Raw genomic sequence first — 21,224 nt, forward strand, 5'->3', positions numbered from 1 at the left:
CAAGTTTTCAAGGTTTAAAATTTTAAATCTTCAGAGCACTCTACTGCAGTTAGTTTGCATTGCTGGCCCCCTAAAACTTTTTTTCTTTCATGGAAGGACTGAATTAGAAGGAAAATCAGCATTTAGAGTTCTGTTTGCAAACTGGCCGCAGTTACAAAGCAGTATGTAAAACAGTAACTTTATTGAAAAAGCCCTTTTAAAAAGCATTGCTGAGATGGATGCTCAGAGGAGTGTAAAGGACCTGAAGACAGCAACATTTTGCATTTCAGAGTAGTAAAATGCAAAAAGTGGTAAAAGCACCTGTAAACAGTTATATCCAGTCCTGAGCTCCCTGGTTAAGTAAGAAAGGGGACTGTGGGAACCAAATCATGGTGCCACCAGGTTTTGTAAAGGAGAAAAACTCCATGTTGTATTAAATATAATACAGATCCCACATACAAATTAAAAAAAAAAAAATCTAGTCTCCTTTCTTGTCATATGATTTGTAAAGAGTCAATTTTTTGCAGAATCACCAAAGGATGTGAGAAACCAGGAAAATATCTGGTATGAAATATACTTCCTTCAAGCTGTCTCTAACTGACAACCAAAGCTGAAATATTACATATACTAACCTAAGTTCAAATCAGTAAATGAATAATTTCCAGAATCTGTGCTCTATCACCCTGAAGAAATGAACTGTTCCAAAAAATTGCTCTCTGAAAGAAAAACTGCTATTATTGTTACAATAAATAATTATATATGGCTGGTTAATTCCTCAGAGGCAGCAACACACTGCATGATTTTGAAGGGTATGTGCAAACTGTTTAAAGCACTGCTGTAGCTCAGACTGCACCACTGTTTTCACTGATAAGCAAAATGCACCAGATGGTGAGTGATGCTGCAGCCTCCTGAAGTTCCAAAATAAGACCAGGAGAGATGTTATAGTTGAAAAAGTGAGCAGTGCAGGAGTAGTAATCAGCAGGTTTGGATTTTGATGCTCAGGCAGTCATGCTAAGTGATCACCATCTCAGTGTATGGCACAGACCCCTCTGTGACTGTAGGGTAGCACAGAGAGCTGAAAATTTAACAAGTGTGTGGGTTTGAAGTTTTGCATCTCTCAGTTTCAAGCAATGGACAAACAGCTCATGGTTCTTACAGTGACCTGCCCATCAAAGGTTATTTTTGAACGTATACATAAAGACATTTCTAACTTAAAAAAATAAAAAAAGCTCAAAGCTGTAATAGAAGAAATCTTGAAGCCCAGACAGGAGAAACTAGGGACACTAGAACTGCCTCTGTGTGACATAACAAAAGCACATGGGGATAGCAGGAAGTTTAAAATGATGTCTTGGCACTCATGATCAAGCTTGTCAATTGTTTCACCCTTCTTTTCCCTGGTAATTCATTATGAAATTCATGCATTTCCTCCTTGGAGGCAGCTTCTCAGTGCTTCACAATCACTGCCCATGTTTTGAGGTAGTGCAGCATTGCCAGCTGGTTAAGGTTAGGGCATAATCCCCCCAACCAACAGGATCTTTGCAAAAGGCAGGAAAAGTATCACAGAACTCCAACAATCTTTTCCCTTTTAGAGTAAAACAAGTTGTGAAGGAACCACAAACAGGGGATTTCTCATCTCTGAATCTCAGGGCAAAAGGTGGCCTTTGACTAGTGATCTGTGGCCAATAATGAAACCTAGCGGATGGAGATCTTCATCTGGAATTAGAGCTCATTTACAACTTTTATTACAAGGATGGAGAACATCACCTGCTCACTCAGAAATGCTCACTCATTATTTGATGGATTTCCTCCTGTTAGCTGAGGTTGGCACTAGCACCCTGTAAAGTAACTTTAGATTTGGTATAATTCAGTATGAGGGCTCAAATACAGTGTCTTCCCTGGGAACGAAACACTTATGTGCTTGTACTATTACATGGTCCAGAGCTCCCACAACAGGATGGAGGTTTGGCAAGTGCATTCTGTGATCACAAATTAGATTTAACCACCCTTATATTTTATGCTTACCAAAGCCTACTTTCATAATGCTATGAAAAAACAGGACCAGTATGAAAAGAATCAATACAATCACAAAGATTACCAAAGGTTATACACATCTGTTTGAAGTAACAACAATGGCACCAATGAATTTGGAATATGATTGCCTTGGCCATCAAGAAATTACTTGCACCACTTCAGTGATGCAACATATTCACAGTCACAGCCAAAGAAAAGACATGAAAAAGGTTATTTAAAGGAGTTTTAACCCATCAAGAACTACTTTGATATTTCACACCAGAAAAACTCGATGTAGTAAGCATTTGTAATAATATAAATTATTTGATTATTATGCAAATCACCGTACATAAAGGAAAAGTATTCCTTCTTCATCCTTGAACATTCCCTGAAGTTTAATTTGGAACCTAATTTGCATTCAATTAAAATTTTAAAGCTGTACTTACTTTCTACTTTGCCTACACAATTTAAATCGTAAGAGCAATTCTTTGCTTGTAGAACAGGTGGAAGATGGAGAGTGGTTTCTGCACCAGTAGCAGATACACAAATCCAGCCTTAATGAACTTTTCCTCCTGCACTTGAGAACTCTGCATCTCTTTCAAGGCTGGGCACCAAGACAGACCTGAGCCACAGTTCCTGTGCTGAAAGAATCTGCCAGCTCCCAATGCTGCCTTCTCTTGGAGCACTGCAAGAAGCGAATTTGGGAAAGACACTGTGAGAGGTCTTGTACCTCATCTCTGCCTAAATCCTTCCCTCCTGTGAGATACACAGCACTGACTGCAGCTCAGTGACTTATAGCAGGAAAAAAACTGTGTCCAGATGAACATTAGAAAGAGATTTAAAATATTTTTTTCTAAAATCTATCCCAGAATATGGCAAGCCTGGGATTTGAGGAACTTAGAGAAGTATGGCTTGATTTTAGGAACTGCTCAGTGGCAAATCTGCACAAGATCCAGTGCATTTTTAAGAATTGACTTCAATGCTTCTGAAACAGGTTAAGCAGAAAAACTTATGAATGGCACATTCTAACCCAGGCATATTGTGATGCACTCTTAACTGCATTCTTACAAAGCTCTCCATGGAAGAAGTGAGAGTTCAAAGAGAGACAGTGACTTTGCTTTGAAGTAGGTGAAAAGTATTCACCCAGCTAAAGCTGTGGTAGGCAAACTCCAGGAACTACTCCTGGAGTGTTTTACAATTATATTGCCACTAATTAATCATCTCTGCATTTGTGGCTGCTCCCCCAAGCAGGTACAGAGCTGGATTCATGTCAATCATATTAGCTGAGATGCCAGTTCTGCACTACAGTGACAGGCTCTTGGACAAAAACTCCTTTCTGGTATCTTTGGGGGTGTTCACTTCCAGCCCTGGGTCAGGACCAACAGCTGTGGAAAGAAAACATCCTGGCAGATGGCTGTAGCAGTTTGCTTCAGTGCACATCAGTCAGCAGCTCCAGCAATAGCTCCTCAGCTTGCCTGGCAGCTCTCACCTCTCAGGTGCTAATTAGCATCTCATGTGAGATCTGATACTTGACTGCCACCAGCATGGATAAACTTAATATGCACCAACAGATCCTTTGTGATGTGTTAGTCTGAGGGCACAGCCACAAATGCAGCCTTGAAATGCTTTAAATATGGTTTTCAAAGGCTCCCAAATGTAAGTGCTGCTGGGAAAAAAATTTAGTTGTTTGTTCTGTAAAGTCACGTGGGATTTCTCTCTTCTGCTGAGGCTGACAGGTTGTAGAGCTGGATTTGAAAGAAAGATACCCCCAAATTCTCCTTACTGTCTTCATATCTGCTTCAGTCACCTGTTCATTACTGACTTTCTGGACCAGTTCTTGAAGATGTGTGCTGGGTTAGGTCAAACATTCAACACATATTGGTAATTCAGTTTTCCCTCAGAAAGGAGGTGTCCCTCCACATCATTCTAAAAGGTCTTCTTTCCTAGAAGTTTTTGAGTCATTGCTTTTTCCTCATTCATCTTCCAAGGATGTTCCTTAGCCTAAATTTCTCACAGTATTAAGACTAGAACACCACAAGCATGCACAGATCACAGGTTTCTTTATATCCCGACAATTATATTATTTTCCTCAGTAAATTTAAATTTAGGTCTGTTTAGCAAATATTTTTTCATTCATTTTATGCTGGGCATCTACCTGAGTTGTGCAACTCAGGAAGGCTGAAATATTTTGAAAGCAGTGATTATATTCGCCAGGTTTCTTCCCCTGCTGTCATTATGAGGAACTAAGCATGCACAACAATACACTGGAGTGTTTCTGACAGCCCAAACCAATCTAAGTAAATCTGAAAAGCTACTTTATGCTACATCAATATGTAATTAAGCTCCAGGCCTGTGGATTTTCACAACCATTTCAGTGCCAGAAATGTGTGGGCTGAAATATTTCAACTCATTTGCACTAAAATTCTTAATAAAACAATCAGCATTTTGGGAATTTCAGATGAGGGTCAGGTTGTAACAGTTCTCACAACAGAGAAAGTAGCTGATGGTCGGTCAAATGTACAAATCCTCAGGAACAGCACACACAAGAGCAATATTTTCTACTGTTATGGGGAAATACAGATCACAAAGCAGTTTTCTTGTTGCATTAATTATAAAACTTTACCTTATAAGATATAGCTAATATATGTAAATTAATGTATATTCTCAATCACACTGAAAGATACTGCACAGAATCCTTACAGCTGCCTCTTGATTATTTATCATTTAATAAATCTCAATTAAGCCCAGTTATTTAATTTTTTTTACTCATAGTTTATTAAACAAAAATCAGTGAAAATTGCATGCAGGGGGTTCCTGTCCTAATCTACCCTAAAATCTAATCTAAAATTGTAGAAATGCAATTATCTAGAAGTGTTCCAACAGATAAATTAATACAGTAATACTTTTCAGTCCCTTTCCCTTTTCTACACACAGAACACACACATTCACAAAGAAGCATCATGTTGGTTCTACTGACAGAAACCAGGAATGTCATCAAAGTGATTTCTTCCCTGAAAAATAGCCATGGTCTTTGGATGATGGATTAATAGAAACCTTTCTGTGCTTCACTAGAATGTGATGTTGAGTATTTGTCAATTTAAAATCTTTCCAATGAAAACAAATCAACCCAAAACATCTTCCCCAAATGCAACTATATTAATTCCAGAGGAAAAAAAAAATTTAAGAAAGGTTAAAATTTTAAAATTACACTTACCAGGAACAAAGCTTCCCTGGACCACCTCTTTATAAGCCCACCAGCCTTCATGGATTTTTGGTGAATTCTGTTGAGCTAGAAAGAAATAACCAAAGAAACTATAAAATTAGGGCAAAACATAGGACTTAATTAGCTAAACTTTTGGAACTTTAAACAGGGTACTATCCTCTGCATCTGACAGAAGAGTCACTCAAGTGATCTTTATCCAATTTACAGAATCATGCTATGCATTTGTATCTCAGAGAGCCTTGTTCCTGTTCACCACACAGTAAAATACACTCTGCTTTGGAACACTTGTACACTAAAATTGAAAATTCAGGTAGAAAATGAGAATTTATAGGACTACCAGTGGCTTCTGTGCCACCTATGAAGTCAATATGGAATAAAAATGTAGAAAAAAAAAGAGTGCTCAGTAGTCAATACCTAAGTCCAAGCTGTCTGACTTAAAAGCAGTTTCTCCCCTTCCTTTCCTGAATTTTCCAATAGTTTTCCACATTGTGTGGGCAGAAGTGCCAGAGTGAACCACAGGCAATCATATCTGTGTCTGTCCCTGCTTCACCTCATCCCACAAGCTCTGAGTTCCAAAACCAGGCCAGAAAGGCACAGCTCACATCTTCCCCAGCACCAGCTCCGGCTCCAGTGCTGAGGCAGGAATTTGGTTTTTCCATCTTCTCTGTCTGCAATGGAGCAACCGTGCCTGTTCCCCCCCTCAGCCACCCAGGCAGCCTGGCAAAACCAGAGACTGGTGTCTCTGACATGCAGCTCTTTCATGGTGTGAGAGCAGAGCTGGGAGCACAGTGCAGGAACACGTGAGAGCTGTAGCTGGTCTGTGGCTGCACAGATAATTCGGCTTAACACACACCTGCTCAACCAGCCTGGCTCCTTAGAAGACAGAATGCCTCAGAAGTAAAGGGGACTTTAGAAGAAGTAAAGAAGTAAACAAATCCCCAGGTGTGTTACTGAGAGGTCAGGTTCAAACTCAAACAGGGGACCTCAGCCAATCCCTTTGAACCAGGAATGCCCCCATCTCATTGGCCAGCGAGCTGGGCGGAGTTAAGATCCTTAACCAATCACGTGTGTAAGCACAGGAAATTCGAAGTTCCTACATAAGGGGCAACCAACAATAAAATTCAGCTGTTGCTGCATGATCTTGGTGTGCTCTTGTCGCATTCCTGTCTCCGTCATCAGTGACAGGAACACAAGAAAAGGTTTCTTTGATCAATATTTTGAAGGTTGCAGCAACAAATAGCCTAAGCTTTGGATGAGGTTTGCCCTTCATGGGACTTGTTGCCTAAATGATTTCTCTGCCTGAAAAGCCAAGAGCAGAAAGATCTTGATTGGTCAAGTTTGCTGCTCTTTGTCATTGCCTCTCTTTGTCCTGAAATTGGAATTCAAGCAAATTTTGTGGTCAAAATGTAAAGTCCCTATTAAATGGAAATATTTTCAAATAGCACATAGACACGCAGCAAGAGAAACTTTCAGCTCATCTCCATAAAAAAGAAGAGCTGATATACAAATATGTTATGCCTTCTCCTGTATTTTTACTTGTATTTTACTTATTTAGACCAACTCCCTGAGCTGCAGAAAGCTCAGTTACCTTGTGCACCATTTCGCTTAGATTTTGGGGTTGTCTTCTTTTAAAGACACTTTCAATTTCTTTCACTCGGCCAAGATTTTGTTTTTTACATAAATATGCAGAAGATGCTGGATTTAGCAGCTTTTTGCTGCAGTTTCACTTCTAAACCACATATTATTTATGAAAAATACAACTACCCTGGGAAAAGTTCCAGCAGTATAATAAAAATTGTTGCTGTCATTAAAAATTATGAAGATGTGAAATTCAGGCTAAAAGAGATACAAGATAAGGACCATTACATACTATTCTATCAAGTTACAGAGCAGTATTTATGATTTAACTGACTGTATATTGCAGAAACAAAAGTAAAGCTGAAGTTAATTAAATGTACCAATCTGCTGCCTTTACCAAAATCCAGCCATGCCAGTGGGATGGAATACATGTGGATACAGACTTCTCTTTGAAAGACTGATGTTGTTCCATTAACTGAGTAGTGATGTGTTAGACTGAAGGGACTGTTCTACTGTGTACCCTTTACAGTCTGCAGATGAAATTGTCCTCATATTTTAGTTTTTATAACATTGCCTGAAGAACTCCAACTGTGCATGGCTTGGTTGTGCTAGACTGCACTGTACAAACATTTGGAAAATGGCAAGTCCCAACTCACAATCAAAATACATGAGCATTGTTCCTATCCAGTCTGAACTGCAATTTTTTTGTATCTCAACACTTGCTTTCATGTCATCAGCAGAAGTTCTTAAAATATTTCAAAATGGCTGTAGGAGAGGATACTAAGGAGTCCAAGCAAAGTAGAGCCATAATTCTTCTACTTAAAATTTCCCAGGAAATTACACTGCATTAAAGTGAATCTTGCAGTCATACACAGAATTGGTTCAGTCAGGCAGAGGCAGATGCATTTTAGAAGTGGCTGAAAAAAATTATTTATATATATATATATATATAAAACAAGCTAAGGCTTTGGGTAGGATGGGTATTTTCAAATGCAGCTGCCTAATGTCACCATTCATCAAAATGTATACAATTGAAAAATATATTGCTTTTTTCCACTGTGGGGCAATCTGAATGATACTTGCCAGGTCCAGAAGAGAAGTATAATCCATTATTTGGCGTTTATATTAAACCAAAATTGAAATATGCTGGCTCTGCAGTTCGGCTTCAGTGGGTTATCCCAAATATTTAAAATACCTAATTCCAAAAGGAATAGCAGGAAAAAAATCTTGATGGCATTTTTTCATATCTGCTGCATTAGTATGGAACAGGCTGTATGAAATGACCAAGAAAACTAGATAATCAAAGCTCTGTACTAAGTAATTGGATGCCAGTGCAGTTGCTTCATCTATCAGAGAAGAACATGACCTGGCATCACTCTGCACATTCCACAGATTATCAGATCCTTATCTCTTCAATTCACATGAAAATGAAACACAGAAAATACAACACCAAACTATGATGTTGTGCCCTAGCTATATTTAAGGTAGAGGAGGAGCAATGCTAGCAGCACTGCTGATCTACAGAGAACTGAGTCCACTGAGGAAACCAAGAGGCAAAGCAGGTGGGACTGTGAGGGGGCAGTTAGGGTGACAATCGCTGGTGCTGTGCTTTTTCCTGAACCCTGAAACCTCAATGTTTTATAGCAGTCCAGGCAAAACATCCTGCAAAGTAATGCAGAGAGTGACTGAACACAGATTTCCACTCTGCAGTGCGTGTGAAATCCAGCTTGGTGCCAAAGATTTACTTGGATGAAGCCTACAGGGACTTTACTTAAAAAGAGAAAAGATTATAAAGCTCTCATTTCTCTGAATGCAGAAAGAAGAGGTCTGGTAAGGCCAGGGAGAAAAGTTTGTTTTCCAAAAACTTCTCCTAAACAATCACTCCAATCTGTGTTATGCAAGTGGGCAAAAGGACTTACGAAAGGAGGAAAAAGCTGTTCCCTATTTCTGAAACATAATCAGACCCATACCTGGATTAGTAATGGTACAAGGGAATATAAAATTAGAATGAACAGCCATATGGACAATCCTTGCTGGGAATCCTATCTGGGACACTCACACCTGATGCACATACAACACAGGCTCTCTACAATTGGTGTATTAATGCCCATCTGGCAGAATGGCTCTGTGCCTGAGTAAACAGATTCAACCTTATGGCTCAAGGGCTGTTGCCAAGGAAATGGATTCTTCCTATGAGCCACCTCATGACACATGAAAATAGCAAAAGTCTCTCAGCATCCTTCTGATTTTAGTTAAACTATTGTACCTCTTTCTGCAATTCTCTCACCCAAGGACCATATAAAGAGACATGTGGACTCCTTGTGTGCCCTCTGACACTGCTGTGGTCCTACCAGCACGAGCACACTGCTCCTCCACAGCAGCTCCTTGCTGGCAGGGGGAGGCGAAAGTTCTAGAAAGAAATCTTGCATTCCTGAAGAGAGAATATCTTAAAAAAAACAAAAACAAAAGCAAAAAACCAAACAACTCCCATTTGTGATACCTCTGAGGCTCCTGCTTTTACCACTAAAACCCAGAGTACAGCTTTTGCTCCCTAGAAACACTGTTTCTTTTACAAACTGTGAAAATAAACAAGCCCCTCTGAACAGACAATGCAGGTTACCTGCACAGGAGCTCTCTAACAACAATTTTTACCAGTAGCATTGTATTGTGCCATTAGCAGAAACAGTCCAAAATGGCACACTTGTCAAAGTGCTCAAGGATACTGAATGATGCCCATTTGTGCAGTGTTCCCTCCCCTAGCACTGAAATCTTTGGTATCTGAGGTTAGTAGCTCTGCTGACACAACACCATTAGTCAGATCTCTTTCAATAAAGCTGCTGCAGGAAAGACAGGATATTTATTTGGAGCTCATATGACACTTGTTGCTATCATTTGTCAGATTACTGCAGGTATGTCTCATTGTGGAGGATAAAATTACAGGCTAAATTCTGCTAGTTGTTGTGCATTCTTGTTCCCTAGTGGCTTCCATGCACAGGGGAGCAGCATTGTACAGGATCATAAAAATGCACACTAAATGCCAATAGCAAAGGTGCCAATGCCTCATAAAGTCAGCAGTTAACTCTTTCTAGCTTAGAGGCTAAAGTGACTACTATCAAGTAAAAAAAAAAAAAAAAAAAAAAAAAAAAAAAAAAAAAAAAAAAAAAAAAAAAACCTATTACTGGGTCAGTAAATGTATTTTTAAATTATCAGATAGCATTGTGTTGGATACCAGGTAGCACGATGCAGATGCTGGAACACCTGCACAGCATTTGCAGTGCTAAGAAGTCTTCATCTTGCTGGAATGCTGATGTTGACATAATATAAAATGCTGCAGCAAATATAGAACGCCCCTCAGTAAATATGCCTATTTGCAGGATATAAACAAGCCATTCTACAATTACTTATTTACCCTCTATAGTTACATAAAGTAAGTATTTGTCAGCTTTTATCTGATGGCATTGTTTATGTCATTCACATCTGAGCCTGAGCCAAGAATAGAATCCTGCCAGATCAGAATTCTCCATTCACTTTACTGACATTTCACACACACAAAAAATGCTAGATTGGGGAGAATCAGGCTTGGAGCAGTTAGGAAAAGATCTTTCTTCACCTGGATTTTATTGATCTGAGATCTTCTGATTGTTGTATCAATTATTTTGCAGGTTTATCTCATCTTACATCCTAGAAGCCTTGCTTGTGTTAACCTGACTGGTATTGCTCTGGCAGTAAATATGTGACAACATTTTTATCATTGTTACCTCTTCTGCATAGTTATGACATTAAAAAGAAAACCAGCTGCAACTATGAGCATAACAGTACATTAGTTTCATAATAAACTTAGTGAAACTCATGAAGTCATTGTTAATGCTTTGAGAGGAAACTCACAGGAAAATGGCAGAGGGTCTGCTACAAGAAAAATAAATCCTCAAATCTGTGCTAACAGTGGTAAACACTGCAAATCAAAGACTTATTTACAAGGTATTAGATACTGGTGTGATCTTCACTTAGAGACATTATTCTGGTTCTCTCCCAGCCAGCATAAGCCTATTGCTTAGCTATTTAATACTACTCGATTTTCCATCACAGTTCCACAGTTCACTCTGAGCAGCTTCACCACTCTCAAGGTGTCTTAGTCACTCCCTGACAAGTAATCCCAGACAGCCGTGCCTAATGGCAGAGATTAAAATTAGAGGAATTTCCATGCGGTGTTTCAGAATATTGTGAGTCCTAACAGAAATTTAGTCCTGCAGAAAACAGTACAGTTTAAAACAAAACAAAAATAGAAGCTGTAATAAAAATTTTAATCATTTTTGCTGAACTCCATTTCCACAATCTTAAGCAACACCTGCTTTGTAAATATTTTAAGCAGTTCTGATTACTGAATTTTATATGGATGTTTTGTGGACTTTTAAACCCAAGGGTAGGTTACCTAAAATTTGGAGGGAAGATGGACTTACTCAATCTAAAATACAGCTTTCAACACCTTCAGTCATACAAGTACCAGCTTTTGCTCACACCAACAAATGCCTCTTAAGCCAAAGAGGACTCACATGTACAAAGTGGACCTGGCAGCAGGGGAACTAGGCAGATGCAATTAGCTGAAGATTCAGCCCTCTGTAATTAATATTTAGTTTGTTTAAAACAAATCTGTACATAATTGCAGCTGTATTTAAGATAGTTTTATGCAGCCTTTTCATATTAAAAACCCTAACAACAGATATTTCAGGCACTAAATAAAGTATAATTTATAGATGTATATCTACAGGATAAGAAAGGTTGGCCTGCTTATGAATCCCACAGCCTACATTGTGAGCATCAGCATACGCTGAGGGAGGAAAAACAAAACAAAGGATTATAAAGGGATCAATAAATAAAATGCTTTCATCAGTTAGGCCAGATTTTTTTCTTTCTTCCTTTTTTTTTTCCTGGATAATATTTTGCTCAGAAAACATGCAAATGCTCTTTCATTAAGTTAATACTCTCCAATTCCACAAATCCTTCTTCCTCCATCCCCATGTGTAAAAGCTCTCACTGCTGCTGTGAATTCCAAGCAGTATTCAACAGAAGAAAAGCGGATGTGACCTGATTTTATCACATCTGAGGGCAAAAGTAAGGCACTACCATGGGAACTCTGCTCTGGCACAGAGACTTGACTATTCTGGCTATTTTCTATTTACTGTGATTTTTCTTTTTCTGATAAGATTCCAATTATAAAGCTTGGCCAAGGGGTTACATTTCATACAGGCAGGCTCATAGAGATGCAGGGAGCAGTGACAATGTGGTGTTACACGGTAACAAAGCAAACTGTTGCACCTACAGGTCCCCTGTAGCTGACCTTTGGGCAGGGTAGAAATGAAATTATTTAACAACTTCTTTGTCTTCTGACCTCTGAAAATCATCAAATGTGTTGAAATAAGCTTACGTGTAAGCAGGAATAATTCCCAATAATGTTTATGAAGGACACCCAACTAGACATTAAACTCTCCGCCACTAACTCAATTTGCAGAATATTAAACATCCCTATAAAGCTGCTTTTCTCTTAACGTGACTAAAATGCATTTCCAGGAGTTAGACCTCATAATGTAAAATACGGTGTTTTCCCTCTCCAAGAACTTTCTGGAATACTAAGGAAGCACTGCAGTTTAATGTTATTTGCTTCAATTTTTAAATAATACATGTTTTGTGTTTTTTTCCTTTGGCAAAATTTCACTTCTGAAACAAGTGAGAGACAGGGAATTTCTGTATGGCTCCGCCTGGGGCTGTCTGGGGAAGTTGAGCAGCTCTGAGAGGAAGAATACCAAAGGTTTCACCTACAAATTACTATCAAATAGGGATGCAATTCTCAGCCTCCTCAGGTCCCTTTCATATCTATGGGGTTCACACTACTTTTGATGGAGGTACTGCTCCCTTCCTTCTCTGGCACAAGAGTCAAAATTTCTCCAAAGCTGAAGTACTGTAAGAAATAAAAGCAATTAAATTATTGCTGGGGAAAAAGATATAGCTGTATAGCAGCAGTTGGAATGTAATACTGATTACAAGGAGTAGGGGACTCAGCACCTTTCACCTCAGTCACTGATGGCACACTCAGGGCTTCAGGGGTCCTAAGTGACATTAGTACAATTTGGCTGTCTTGGTGGGAGCATCAGCACATCCAGCAGCCCAGCTTGTGTTCTGTTAGATGGGGTAGTTCCTCTCCCTTGAGTTCTTTACCTGTGTCTAGATATAAAGTCTGAAAAGCTCTATAAAATAACGCAATAACAAGCAGCAAGGTATCTTGTGATATCAACTTCACAGCAGCTCTTTCTTTCCATTGCGCCGCACACTATCCCCTCTCATCAATTACCAATTTCAGTATGGTTTGGGGACACTCAGCAACTTCAAAGAAATGGCCTCAATATCCTTGAGGCTTTAAAGTTCAATGCATAATTAATGCTAAATTAATAGGGTTTCCTCTAAAAGGAAACCACTAAGTTCCTTCCTGAGCAGCACATACGGTATATTGAAGTCTCATCGGGTTTCTGCCCCCAGCTGCCCTCTCTACTCTCTAAACACAAAGTTACTCATCAGGAGTAGCACAAACAATTGGGGACTGTCCTGTTAGCTGCCAGAGGCACTTTTTTTTTTTTTTTTTTTTTGTCTGTTTTCCCAAATCTCTCTCTTCAGAAAAGAGAAATTACTTCTTCGTCAGTCTTCCCATGAAAGGGCTGTGTCCAGAATTTAAGTATTCATCACTGATTAGGCAGACTCAAGGGGTATGAAACAAGGTCTTCCAATTAAGCTCAAGAATAACAGTATGGCATCAATATCGGGTGCTTGATCCTAGAAAATACACATAGATTCAAATCCCACGGAATTCTAGAGCATGTGGAAACTTGCAGTCCATAACGTGATATGGAAACATTTCAAAGAGATTCATATTACACAGAGAATTCAAAATGCTTAAGTAATACTATTACGACCATTTCCCATGGTTTTGACAAGGGACATAACTGAAAAAGGGGAAAGGGTGCCTTCAAAACCCCTTGAGGATGCAGCAGAACTAGGAGAACTAGCAGAACTAGGCAGTTTGTGGGTCTTTTACAAACATTACACAATTTAAGTCAACACAAACTGATGCCCATGCCTGAGACAGGCAGAATCCTCTCCTCTTGGCTGACATCCACGCCTGAGACAGATAAAACAAAAAACAATTTAGAAGCCACCAAATGTAGGAATTTTAAAAATGTATCTATTTCAAGAGAAAGGAGAAATATGCCACTGCATAGATTTCATCAGGGGTTTCCAAGCTTTCCCTCTTTTCATCTGTGTGGTCCTGTTTCTTCCAAGTCAAAATCCACTGAAGTTTCAGATAGTCATTTATTCTTGCCAGTAGCAAGGGGAAAGACTTTTTTTTTTTTTTTTTTTTTTTTTTTTTTTTTTTTTTTTTTTTTTTTTTTTTTTTTTGTGAGGGCAAAACCAAGGAACTGGAAATAGAAGTCACAGATTTTAAATGTATGTGTTTCCTTTCTTATGAGCCTGGTGTACCTAAAGCAGAGATACCTAGTAGTTTCCGTTGTCCTTTGAAAACCAGAGGGCTTTACACCTCTTGTTCAGGTTTCTGACACCTGCCTATCAATAACACTCACTGCCTACCTCATTTGATTTATAAAAATACTAACCAATTGTCCATATATTAATAGAAACAGATTTTAACCTTAAAAACCATAACCACAATGCAACAGTACAAAGTAAAATACTCTAACAGCAGGAATCCTAGAGCCCACTACACCAGGTTTCATAATACCAGAAATATAGGGAAACATCCTTGAATTGAGGCCAATTCAGAGTAGCTTTGTTTCTTTCAGTTAAGATTCTTACTGTACTCACTTCTGACCAGAGAATGCTCCAATGAACAAAGCCCGATAATAACCCTGGCAAATTCATTGCTGTGCAGCTGCGTGCAGAACACCCTACAGACCCTGGAGACACTGCCAGCCCATATCTGATTATCCACAAAAAAATGCCTGCTGCACTTCTCACCTATGCTGAGCACTGTGGATGAGACCACAAGAGTAGTGAGATATGCCTATCTACAGATCTGTTTCCTAAACACAGTCTCCTGTACTTGCCTTCTTCCCCATTTTTCAGCCTTTCCTACACAAGCCTTGGATTTACAGATGAAGAAAAGGTTGGAGGTACAAATGAGAAAGGCAAAGAAAGGATGTAAAGGCATGCAGAAGTCAGCAATGATGCTGATGGGAAAAGTCTGACTCCACTTACTTCCAGTCCCCTTTGATGTTCCAACTAGTATATACTGAATTTTATGTGTAGTATCTCAGCCAGCTTACAAAATCTTGAAGTCCACTTGAAATAACCTCCTGAATGCTGGGCAAACTACTCAGGAGATTATCAGTTTCTAAAAAAATATTTGGAATACTGAAATGAATGTACAATAAACAAAATATTGTTTGTGTCAGTACAAAATAAGGAAGTTTGACATTAGCCTCACAGATATTAAAATTGTTAGGAGACACTGAGCTAATTTATTTTCATTCTCCCCTCAGCATCAATTCCTTCTGAGCTGTTCATGAAACTCTGCAGTGACCACCAAGGAAACCCAGTGAGGGCTGATGAATTCTGCACACAGAGCAAAGTCCACCATCTCTGGCTGGGTGACCATACAATTATACAACAAACAATACTACAGATTCTGAAAATTCCATTTTGAGACCTGTTAGGTGGATTCTTAGGGTCAAAACTGAATGACAGAACTGGCAAGTATCTCACACTAGGGTCATTTCCCCAGTTTTCAACTTCATCCCAGGCTAGTTTCACTGCAACTGGCATGAGGCAAAGGCAGGTTTTCTGTCAGCTACAGAGGAAACTCAGCTCAGCACCAGAAGATGCCAACTGACTTTACACTACTCAGACTCGTCCCCACCTTTCCACACATGCTCGGAGTTGATCCAGCCACATACCGAAAAGTAACATGTGTTTTCTTAAATCTTTATGGCACTGTGTATGTGGCATCTGTTTGTTTCTTCCCCAACACAACCTCGTGCAGCAATATGTTGACAAGACTGCCTTTTTTTTCTTTCTTTTTTTTTTTTTTTCCAGCCCCTTCAAAAGTTGTCGTGATCATACAGCAGAACCAGTGTAAAATACAGGTCACTTGGGAGACCCCATTATTGCACTGGAGAACAAACAGTTTAACCAAGGCTGCACCTGCTTCAAGCTATTCTGTCAGACTTTTTGCCAAATCCCTTCTGTGTGTGTCTCCAGCTCCCAAAGTTAGATCATGTCTTCTTTCCATGGTTCTCCAATTCATGTGTTTTTATAGTCTTCTTATTGGCACAACATAAGAAGCCTGAGTCTATAATTCTCCGTAATGCCAGCAGTCCATGTAACTCTGAGAGTTTTCTTGTCCAAGTGATGATTAATCAGATTTTTAACAAGACTGATGCAGCACTCTGCAGAACACAACATGTTGATAAATGGTGCTCTCACAGCAGCTTACACCAGGGGCATTCCAAAGCACTCAGATTGATAGAATTCTTCTGATGATTTCAAATATGCACCAAGTACCAGTACAGAACAAACACGAGGTTTTTCATGACCCACGTGCATCAGAATCTTTCTTTTTGAGAAGGGATTTCTTTAACTGCGATTTTCTCAACCCTCAGCTGTGTTGAAGAAGATCTGAAGAATGTGGCACTGGATTTGTGCTGCTGCTGCCCAGCTCTGCAGGTTGGATACAGGGCTATGCCAGAAGCACATTCACACAATGGTGATATTTACTTTATATCATTATTTTCTGCCCTCAGAAAACAAGCCTGAGTGAATGGGAGATGTCAGGACAGTGCACAAAACAACCTCTGATAGTAATGAAATAAGTAGTATCTCTTTAGTCCCAAAGAACACGGAGACTACCCAAAAATAATAAATGTTGGCTTCAAGCTTTCTTAAAAGATTTTCTTCAACGGCAATCCAGTTATGCTCTATATTTATCCTAGCAGTTGTAAGGCAATATTTATTCCAACAGTTTTTGTAGGGATGACATGGATTGGATTTGAGTGGAAAGACCTACACCCTTCCCTCTCCCCTATGACAGAAACAGCTCACAGTAAAAGAACAGGTTTTTTCCCCTTTGGGTGGTATTCAATTCAATTGACAAACTTTTTGGTGAATTTGGCATAAGTAAAATGACACTTCGGCATGACTGGCATTTAGCAAACTCTACCTTTACCACAGAAGGATGTCAATATATCCTTCCCTTTAATTTCTTAACTACCTATTTTACATTAAAGAGTAAAAGAAATAACCAACCAGCAAACAAACAAACAAACAACAACAAGGAAAGTAAAGTTTTCTGGGCCATCAAGCTACATTACTGAGTATTAAAACAAACAAATCCCCAAAAACTAGATACTCCATTTTGGAAATTAAGCTGATAATCTAAAAGTGATCACTAATCACTTTGCATCAGACATCCTTAAAGACTTTTCAACACACAGTTATAGACCTGTCATAGGGTAAGCACACACTAAAATGTTAGGCATTCCCCAGCCTGTTGCTATTAAACTCAGTGGGAATCCACAGATAACTCTGCTGAAATTTCAGCAAATGTCAAGTGATCTCAAAGCTCAGCAAATTTCAACTGTCTCAAAAAGCACAATTCTGAAATCCCGCCACCAACAATCTCAAGTGCTAATCTTTCTGCCCTCCCTGGAACAACTTTTCATTCACCCCAGCAGTAAAAAAAGTGACAAGAAATGCTAAAGACAGATTAACTAAAAAACCACATTAACCCTAGACTCCAAAAGCCTACTTAAACAACAGCACCACTTTCTGTCCATCTCCATTGAGCAACATTCTTGAGTTTAGTGTGGCATCATCTGCACTGGTGCTGTGTGGAAATGTGGTTGACAGTGTAGGAGGAAATGACATGAGGGACATAAAATGATTTCCTTCGGATAATTATCAACTTAAACAGGCCTTTTGCATTATTTATCATATACTCATCATCATCCTTTTCTCTAGCACTGTTTCTCAATGAAGTCAGAGTCTTGTGTGGACATCCAAAGGGGCTCAATCAATTCATGTGAAGTCAGTCAATAGAAACTAGTACAGTACTAGGAGGGCTAGTGTCACAATTCCAAACACAATTTCAACCATAAATCAGCATAAATGAGGTCAGAATCCACTTAAAATGTTAACAGAGACATCTGTATTGAGTTTAAGTAATGTAATAAAACTGGCATAATTTATCCTATTTTGAGTACCAACTAGCTCCAAGCTGCCCTGCCTCACATAAATCTGCATCAAGAACAATACAAGATTTGGACCTGTAAGCCTCCAGACCCTCAAGGCAGCTTTTTCATTACTTTATAGTTTGCCTAGGCAATTATCTCTGTGAAATGCAGTGGAAAGCATGACCATTCTGATTTGACAGCTGCCTCTGACCTACCCAGAGAGGTTTGTACACCCTGAGCAGCAGCATCTCTTTATTTCTATATAATAAGTAGTGGAAAATATTTTGAGATATTAGACTAAAAGATATTGTAAAAGCAGAAAGTACTGCTTTAATAGCTTACATTTCTCCAGGCTTTGAATTAAGAACCACAATCATTGCTAATGGATGAGAACAGGACGTGTTTTACTTACCTCCTACACATGCTGGTATCCTTTGATAAAAGGCTAATATAGAAATCTGCTAATACTCTTCCATGCATTGGTAGAGCTGGATGGTCAGTGATCCTCAATACACAATTAATCAGCACTTTAGGGACTGGATGAAGCCCCTAAATTACATATGGCCCACAGTCACATTAACAGTATCCTACAGAAACACGATGAAACTGAGATGAATTTTAGTGTTTGCTCTTTCCTCTAATAAAGGTATCAAAAAGACCTGTCTGGACTTCACGAAGGAAAAGGTCTCCAACCTTCATTCTAAGCCACAGCAAACAAGAGGACTGCTGAGCCTACAAGGCTGAGCAGGACATAAAAGCTATCTTGTTAATGGTCTGATCTTGTTTCTCCTCTACTGCAGGTTGGTCAAATCCACAGTGACTTCAACAGAACATGATCTGCAGATCTGCACCCAACAATTATGGAAGAACCTAATGGTCCCTAGGTCAGATGATCTGTTAGAACTTCAGCTGAGGCTGGTAGCTGGAAGTAGAGGAGCTGGGTAAAAGGAGAGGACTGGCTTTGTTTTATGCTTTCCTTTAAGATGCCTGTTAGAGGGGTTTTTTTCTCAGCCTGTCAGTCAGGACTGAGCTCAGAGAGAAAGGGCTGCTGCTGAGTCCCCCAGTGCCAAAGAAAACCTTCAAAGGCTCATTAATTGAAGCCACCCAGGCAGTGCCATGAAAGGCCAGGTCAGCCAGACTTCTGGCACTTCAAGGCAAAAGTATCATAGATTTTTAGAACACGATTCAAACTCTGGAAATGTTTCAGTATCATTCCCTGAATGTTTCTGAAGAGGTGGTGTCCTTTTTCTTCAAAAGTGCAAATAAATGCCAGAGTCAGAGAAAGATTCTCCACCTTTTAGTAGACAATTGATAGCCCCAATGTACATTTTTACATGATTTAGACTTTCAGGTCACTTGATACATATAGAATATTTCTCCCATTGACCTATTTCACTCAGCACTTCTCCAAATCAGGCCTTGGAGGAAACTAGGAACACACAATTAGCGACCACCCTCAAAATATTTGGTTAAAGTGTTGCCAAGCAACACAAATTCTGCCAGAGACAGTGATAAAATTCTATTCTCTAGATAAGCCTTACATTCCTTTGTCACTATCTTTTCTTCTTCCTGCAATCCCTTGCTTTATTCACTGCATCCTACAACCTCTGCATTAAAACAAGAATGTCCTAAATTAGTGTCTTTTCCCACACAACCTTTGCAATGGACTTTCTAAAGTGTTAAGACAACTTTAGTTGTGAAGATGTACAAATTCCTCACTTGCTTCTCCTCTCATTTTTTAAGAAAACTTAAAAAAAGTCCCTTTACCAAATAGCCCAATTTAGTACCTACCTAGGTGATTACAAAATGAGGTCTTTCCAGTCTTTGTCCCTCAACTCACTACTTTCTCAGACTTATTTTCTCCCCTCTTTCTGCCTCCACCATTCCACAGCTTCTCATTTGGGCACAATCTCCACCACAGCAAGTGTCTGCTCATCTACCCACCCCAGCACAACTGTCTTCACCCCGCCATTCCCAGTTGCCATTCCAGCATGTCCCAAGATCTAATAATCCTTCATTTGGTAAGACGTAGGCTTTGGAACTTATTTTGAGCTTTCCAAGGAAATCTGTTTCCCTCAGATGCCAACTCCATTTTTATCACATTCATATGTGCATATCTATGCATGTGTGTGATGTGGTGTGCATAACATTTGCAACCATAACAAAAGTGAATGTGATGTATATGAAAGAACAACAGCAGATGTGATCGAGCAACCCAGGAAAAACCCAGGAGATGAGACATGAGTGCTTCCTTTAAGAGTGGGTTACTGAAGAGCTCCTGGGAGTAGTAGAGGGGATTTGCCTGAAGTGAGTCCTTAGACTGGCAGTTACCTCAATGAAAGGACACTTGAGGAGCATGGACAGAACCAGGGGATACAGCTGAGCACCTGCTTTTTTCAGCTTTTTTTCTTCAAAGCTGCTCCATCTCCAGTTATCCCATGCCCTGGATGCAGGCAGAAACAAGTTTGGGAACGGCACTAAGCGGAAAAATGTTGGAGAAAAGAACACAAAAATAGACAGCAAAGAGAGATCCTTTATTTTAAACCTTCCTGCCATTGCAGGTAGAGGTTTAGGAATCTCCTGAGCCAGAGGTTCCAGTGCATTAACCTAGGAATAACTGTGAATAATAATCCTCAAAGCTTTCACCTCTAGGAAGAGGCAGCCTCCAGCTAGGGCACCTCAGGTTTATATTTGGAAAGATTAGCGGAGCTGTGCTGACTTACTGTGCAGATTATCATTTAGGCTGTAGTAGCATCCAAAAGTTCCAATTAGGAGGAGAGTTCCATCCTGTCAGGCACCAGATGAATGCCCACAGTCAGGCATGCCCTATTCCAGGGAGACAGGCCAGGCTGCCTTCATATGCTTCTAATTGGGCTCTCCTTGAAACTCATCCTGATTCTGCAACACTTGCAGATTGCAGCTGTTGGTTTACTTCACTGGACCGGAACATGAGAATTACTTTAGTGCATTCCTTGTGGAATGCAGGCCTCGCCAGCAGACTAAAGAATGGAACTCAGAGCCTAATGATAAGTTATAAAACACACCTTCATCCTCCAGGCTCCAAGTATTTGACAGGATCATCAATTCCTGTCTATCATAAAAAATTTTGATCTCAGCCCTGCAGGCTCAATAAATAGGACATTCATAGTTCAGAGATCTTTAAGTGCCTCTGGGAAGCTGATAGGTCCATCCTGATCTTTCAG

General features: G+C 39.6%; 1 protein-coding gene across 2 annotated transcripts in view; it reads right to left on the reverse strand.

Moving 5' to 3' along the window:
- The window catches only part of CA10 (carbonic anhydrase 10), a 175,495-nt gene that overhangs the window by 136,592 nt on the left and 17,679 nt on the right, over positions 1–21,224 (reverse strand). For both annotated transcript variants that reach the window (XM_066332146.1, XM_066332147.1), the window contains exon 2: positions 5,204–5,278. In XM_066332146.1, coding sequence (XP_066188243.1) covers positions 5,204–5,278 — 75 coding nt within the window. The remainder of the gene's footprint in view (positions 1–5,203; positions 5,279–21,224) is intronic.

Source organism: Sylvia atricapilla, chromosome 18 (assembly GCF_009819655.1).
Source record: "Sylvia atricapilla isolate bSylAtr1 chromosome 18, bSylAtr1.pri, whole genome shotgun sequence".
Lineage (NCBI taxonomy): Eukaryota > Metazoa > Chordata > Aves > Passeriformes > Sylviidae > Sylvia > Sylvia atricapilla.